At 32.5% G+C, this 7346-nt stretch overlaps 1 protein-coding gene across 3 annotated transcripts in view; it reads left to right on the top strand.

Annotated features, from left to right (window-relative positions):
• LOC106478357 (glutamate receptor ionotropic, kainate 2-like) overlaps window positions 1–7346 on the top strand; it is a 126230-nt gene that overhangs the window by 110581 nt on the left and 8303 nt on the right. For all 3 annotated transcript variants that reach the window (XM_022381949.1, XM_022381948.1, XM_022381951.1), the window contains 3 exons: window positions 128–229; window positions 1380–1481; window positions 5740–5943. In XM_022381949.1, coding sequence (XP_022237657.1) covers window positions 128–229; window positions 1380–1481; window positions 5740–5943 — 408 coding nt within the window. The remainder of the gene's footprint in view (window positions 1–127; window positions 230–1379; window positions 1482–5739; window positions 5944–7346) is intronic.

Consider the following 7346-nt stretch of genomic DNA (forward strand, 5'->3'; position numbering starts at 1 on the left):
ATTTGTGTGCCAAGTCTTTATGAATGAGTAAAAATAAATTAATTTTGAACATGCGTACAATGAGAGTAGGCCTTTCCTGTGTCATTAAAGATTTTTAATCCAGTAGTAAACTTGTTTTATTACATAGGCTGAGTTTAGAGGTCTCACAGGAAAAATTCAATTCAAAGAAGGAAGACGAAATAATCTGAAGCTAGATTTACTGAAACTCAGACAAAATGATATTGAAAAGGTTGGTTTGCTGCTATATTTTGTGTGTGTATGCGTTTCGAATACCGAGTAATACCAACACGCGATCTCTCCTATGTGTATAATCTCATTAATCTCTGTGATTTTGTCAGACGAATCCTATAGTATTTAATAACCGCAGAGTAAAAATCAATATTTTTGTACAACACGGTAAGAAATGAAAGTTTGAGTTATCTTTGTAACCAGATTTTGAGTTATCTTTGCAACCAGAATTTTAGAAAAAATGCAGCTTCGAATTTGTTTTAAAAAAAATTAAAATTGTTAAATGTAGAATTAAATATCAACAAACTGTTAAAAATAATAGAATAGTTTAAACACGGAAGATGTTTCCAATTGGCTAATGGTCTTCACGTCAAACAGGTTATTTACAAAAAACATTACATTAATAATAAAACATCTCAGGCAGTGTCTCGCGTAACCAAAATTCTCACACAACTAAGTCCATCTCACACAACTAAGTCCATTAATAATGTGTCTCCCCATATCTCACTTGAATTAATTTTAAGCAATTTCTACGCACTGTTATACATAGTCTTATATCAATCAGTAATCTGTAGTCATTATAAAACTCTTTGTTGCAATTTAACCCACACATATTATGTGGTTAATTCCGTTGAAGTATATTTACCACCGAGGCTCGAACTCTTCTGAAACCCACTCTTTTCTGGTTATTATGAGTTTTAAAAGAGTGTTGAAAATCAACCCATATTTTCTGTCTACTAGTATGTCGCGTACTGTATTCTTTAACTTAAAATATCTGATGATTTTGACTACGCTTTTCAATTTTAACCTTCCCGTACGTGTAGCTGCATTAACTTGCAGATATTACAAGTCATGTTTCATTTCAACAACTCCATTCGAATCAGCCTAAAATATCATTAAATGGTGAAATATAATTTATCTAAGCATTATAAAAAATGAGCTCCCCACTTTACATCCCCTTTTTTACATGTGCTTTAGAAACGATTTTGATTCACAAAACAAGTTTAAGTGTGATAATTAAAAGGTTATTATTAGCTCATTCCATGTAACTCAGTAATAATGTAATCTTAGTACACTTTATTGTTAATTCTTTCCGTGGAAATAATCCAATTATTATATTAGTAAAACGATATTTCAATGTTCTTTTATAGGTGGGAGAATGGTCGATGTCACAAGGACTAAACATTACAAACCGACTAGCTTTTCATGAGTTTGGTTCAACAAATATAACACTGAAAGTCACAACGATCGAGGTAATTTGTTTCTTAGATAAATGGTTATCTTTTTTGTGCATTTTGTAAGCGCTGCCTGAGTCTCACACATTTGAAACCATAGTCACCCATAAATAAAAATATGAATTGGGCCTTAATACAATAAACAATAAATGAGCTAATTTGAAGAATCTTTTCACATATTTTTAACCATGTATTAGTTGTTCAGTGTACTTGTTTTACGTTTAAGCGATAAGAAAATGATAGATACAAAATAAGTGTCTAAATTTGCCACTAGGGTTGAGTACCTACCTCTTACTCACCAGGAGCATTAGAACTTTTAATATAAGCAAGTAAAAGACATTTTAGTGTTCTGAAATCGAAAAATCAATAAAATGTTAATATTGTATGTCTTACAACGTTATCAGGTTTATAGAAAAAACCTGACGTTTAAACGGTCAGATTTGAGGGTCACTTGCTTCATTAAACTTATTCTAAAAACGAACCTAAACTATGGAGCGCTTTTAAAGTTGAGTAGAAGTCCTTTCTTCATCAAGAGAAACAGTTAGTAGCTAACACAAGACGGTGTATCCAGTCTGAACATGTGTCTGTTGTTCTAGGCAATGCTACAGACTTATAGTACATGACCTTAGTTATGTAACTGTTAAAGTTTGGATATAACAAAGGTTATTCAAGACAGTGTATCCAGTCTGAACCTGTGTCTGTTGTTCCAGGCAATGCTACAGACGTATAGGACATGACCTTAGTTATGTAACTGTTAAAGTTTGGATATAACAAAGGTTATTCAAGACAGTGTATCCAGTCTGAACCTGTGTCTGTTGTTCCAGGCAATGCTACAGACGTATAGGACATGACCTTAGTTATGTAACTGTTAAAGTTTGGTTATAAACAAAGGTTATTCAAGATAGTGTATCCAGTAGAACCTGTGTCTGTTGTTTTAGTCAATGCCACAGACGTATAGGACATGACCTTAGTTATGTAACAGTTAAAGCTTGGATATAAACAAAGGTTATTCAATACAGCGTATGCAGTCGTACATCAATAACACCTCACGCTTCCTTTTTAAATATTATCAACCAAACCCTCTCCCCTTCTTTACACTATTGATGGTTGCTTCTTCTACAGAAGTTGGGGGTTCTCTTGGATCTACTACTAGACCTGGATAAGCCACACAACATTTTTGCGTTGAGAAGAATAATTCTTTTTAATTAGACTTAGGCAAAAGCATCATATCCAAATGACTCTAATCTACCACTTCTAGACATTTATCAGAAACAATGTTACACTATATGAATGACATATTTTCATTTGGAAAAGTGTTTTAGTAAATGCACTCATGAACACATGATGATTTATTTCGTGGCACTTTCAAAGGTCCTCAAAAGTCAAAACTATTGTTGAATAAGACTCTGTTTCTGTGCGCAGACTTATGTCACAATGCAAGAATATTAAAAGCAGAACTAAAGCAAAATTACTCTTAAGGTGTCCGTTGTTACTTACTTACAACCCGAATTAACAACAAACTTTTGTATTTTCTTTACAATTTTCTGATGTTCTCATCTTAAGGATCGCTTACAAAAATGCAGGAAAAATAATTCCTAAAATGCTTCTTGTTTCACATTAATAGTAATCTTTAACTCACTATTTTTGTGTATCTTATTTTCAAGTAATTTATATAACTGTTTCGTGCTTTCAATGTCTGTTATTTTTACCGTTCAAGTATTATATTTTTTATCATTTTCTGCAAATATATTTGTGATATATATTTCTTCTACTATGTGGTTAGTCGAAATTTCTTCTGTTGTACATTCGACACTTTGCTAGTCTACTTTTTTTCCAGTACTCTCTGCCTTTGTATACACATTATAGTAGTTGATTGATCAGTTGACAACATCACTACGACTACCACATTTATTCTTATAGATACATCCCAAAAAGGACCGCCCTTTGAAATGTTCGTGCCTTTTGAGTCGTTTTTGGATTACAGTAATTACTACTTAGTGTTTCATGGTGCTATCTTAGTAAAACAGATAAGTGTACTAGGCGTTTCTCTTGGGAATGGATAGATTAGATAACCCAACAATCTTAGTAAGAGTGTCGTCTAGGTTTTAACATCCACAAGTGATCTTCACATTACCATTTTTTACTCTTATTGTGGTTACAAATAGTCAACTATAGTAAGACGTTGTGCTTGTATTATTTTGTCCTTGATGTATCTTTTAGGTTGTTGCTTTTTCGTTTTACTGAGAACTGAATTATTGAAGTTACCATTCAATGAAGTTTGTTAGAAGCTATAACAGAAAAGAAATTAGATTTTATTCCATTTCGAGAACTCCTTTTTTTTTAATATATATTATAATGAAATAAAGACTGAATAACGCAAAATCATGCGACTGTTAAAACTTGAGTATGAACGACGGTTATACAAGACAGCGTATGCAGTCTGAACTTCAGTACAGGGTTTTTGTTCTTTTATGCAATGCCACAAACTTATAGGATATGACCTTAGTTTTCTTCCTTTTTTTTTCGTAAAAAGGAGGTGATATTGTAGATACTTTTGGTCATAACAAAACGTTATTGTCTTCTAGCGTTGTTTCCACTGGATTACCCAATATTGAATGGTGAATGGTCTTAGCTATGGTGAAGGTTTGAGATTGCATCGCAACCAGGTTTACGGCTGAACGACTGCGGCAGGAATATTCTACTAAGAAAAATTGTGAATCCTCTTGTTCATCGTTTCAGGAACAAGAGACATTAGTGTTTGGAAGATTAATCATCATATTTTTTATTCCGCATTTCCTAGGAAACAAGGGAGTCAAAAGAGCGCAACGATCCCAAATTGACACCATTTGTTTTTAGTTCAACGAGCTTGTATAGGTTTCTTCTTATTACTCAAGTTACCAACAAAATCGTGTATAGATAACAAAATAAAACCAAACGTTTGAAAACCGTCAATAAAAACATGGACACTTCTTTCGTACGTACACTAGACGCCAATAATTTAATTACAACAACGAAAACTCACAAGCTAGAACATTAATATGTTTATAGTATGAAAAAAATAAAGGTTTGTGACTTTGGTAAAATATTGTTTCAATGACAAAACGATAAAACTCAAGGTTATTCTTTATTATTTTTTTCCATAGAACAAGAATAATGATATGTTCAATACCATTCATGCCCTTTATATAATAACTATAAAGTTTAAAGTCCTGGCTTATTATGTTTTATCTTACAACAATAAAAGCTTACCATCGCTATAATCTCCAAAGGGATTGGAAAATAATGCTTAAATATAAGTTAAAGAAAACATATTTAACACAATGTATCCCTCAAAAGCTTTTCGGCAGGTGTAACATATGTATAGTAATATTAAATTAGGGCATTTTTTGGTTGTAGTATTTCGTACCTGAATGCACAAGATTTAAAGAATATAAACACGCTGTTGTGTGCTTAAAAATAATTAAGTGACCTACTTAGATTACACATGTGAGATTCGTTACATAGAGTTCTGAACGAATCTGATAGCCATGAGGGGCGTCTCAATGGCTACGAGGTTATACTTAAGTGGGATTAAACGTATTCCACAACACATGATACCCATTAAACACCTCTAGTACAAAAGACACTTTGAAACAAATGTTCTGATCAAAATGATAAGCCCATCGGCTTACTAAGAGACACCAGATCTATCGACGCTTTCAAATCCTGGGAACTGGGGGCCAGTACTAAAATTCAACAAGGTGTCGGTACAGGTACTCTAAGTGTATGTATAGACAAATGAATAAGTTAGCACAGAGAATCTTAACACATAAGCTATGCTTTCGAAAATGGGGCTCTGAGGGATGACAGATCCTTTCCCCAAATACTTTTCGCTTTGTAATTCATAGTACTTTCTAAACATACTTCTCCCTTACCCATCTGGTGACGTCGTCTATACGTCCCTATTTCTAATTTAATTTTTGCATAGTTTAATTAAGTTTGAAAAGCTTCCCACGCACGTTACTATTTTAATTAAATAGATAAGGTAGTTAATAAACCTTTTCAGTATTATTTATACAATAAAAGAATGTAAGTTCACAACTGTAATTCGGTAATTCCATTAAACGTTAATATGAATCCTTTTATGAATGATATATTATTACATTTAACATACAAAAAATAAAGACTTACAGCCTTCGGGTTTAATTAATGTGTTTCCTTCTAATTTGTTAAAATTAATTTTTCTTTGTCTGTCTATGTCTAATCCTGGTTATTACACTTATCTTGTTATCTCTAGAGTGTGCCCTATGTTATGTTGAAATCAAAGAGAAATGTTACTGGAAATGACCGGTTCGAAGGGTTCTGTATTGACCTTTTGGAAACTATTGCCGGCATGTTAGGGTTTCATTATGAGCTGAATCTAGTGGCTGATAACAAGTTTGGCGCTGAGAATACGACAACAGGTGAATGGAATGGACTAGTCAAAGAAATCATTGAGAAGGCTAGTTATTTTGTTTTTCTTTTCTTAGATGTTAAGTAACGGGTATGCCACACGATGCGAGTTCTTGATGGCTTAGTAATTAAATGAAACTTAAATTAATTGGAAGTACGCAGTTGTTATGTATCATCCTCCCTTTCTTTTACGTTTCAAATTTAATGAAAATATTGTATTGTGTTTACATGTACTTAATACTAAATTAAAATCGAAAGATGATCATAGGTATTTATTTACCGAATATTTTGAACTTCTTCATATCTTAAAGACATATACAGGGTAGGGCGAAAGGTACTATACTGATGGTACAGTTATCATACATATACAGGGTAGGCGAAAGGTACTATACTGATGGTACAGTTATCATACATATACAGGGTAGGACGAAAGGTACTATACTGATGGTACAGTTATCATTATACGATTGATCCAAAATAAAATATTAGGAAGACATTTGAAACCAATTGAATTATTGTTTGTTTCAGAGTATTAATTAGAAATTAAACCGCATTATAAATGAAAAAAAAACAGTATAGTCACTTTTTTTCCACTATGCATAATGATTAATTTGAATGTAGGCCTAACCAATGTGTTTTAATCAAATAAACCTAGTAAACAGCGCTTGGCAGAAAAACAACAAACAGTGAAATTATTCATCCAATAAGCGAACATATTTTAATCACTATGAGTTTCAGTATAGTGCCACAAGTAATACAGTAAGTCAAATAGACAAGTAAGCTTACAAATTATTTCATAGATAACATATACTGATAGATAAATTTGCAATTATTTCAATACAATAATAAGCAGTAAACTTCGTCTAAAATTATCTTTTTTTTCGATGTGGTATAAATTTTCAGTATTAGAAAGTGTTCGTGTAAGATTTTGTAGTGTACCAAATTTTGATATCACAAATATCGTTCTGACTATTTCTATTTGTGTGTAATTATAGGTTTGTTTTTGATTAGAATCATTGTTCTGGTTATTTCTTTCCTATAAATAGTTCTAGTCGCTTCCATCTGTAACTTTAATGATGGTGAGTCTTTTCTGAAGTATAGTTCCGATCGCTTAAGTTCAGTTTGTAAAATTGTTTGTTTTGGAATTAAGCACAAAGCTACACAATGGGCTATCTGTGCTCTGCCCACCACGGTTATCGAAACCCGGTTTCTAGCATTGTAAGTCCGCAGACACACCGCTATGCCACTGGGGAGGGGGGGCAGTTTGTAAAAAAGAATTTTGAGTGGTTCCACTTATAAGTCAGTTTTTTTTGCGAGCGTGTCAATGAATATTTTACTTACTTATACTTTCTTTTCATGTCTTAAAATGTAGACCTGGTTAATATTATTTGTACATATAGGTTGCATTCCTTCCGCTTTCAGCTGTTTATCCTTCTAAAGATATTTCTTTTT

The sequence above is a fragment of the Limulus polyphemus genome, unplaced genomic scaffold (assembly GCF_000517525.1).
Source record: "Limulus polyphemus unplaced genomic scaffold, Limulus_polyphemus-2.1.2 Scaffold203, whole genome shotgun sequence".
Lineage (NCBI taxonomy): Eukaryota > Metazoa > Arthropoda > Merostomata > Xiphosura > Limulidae > Limulus > Limulus polyphemus.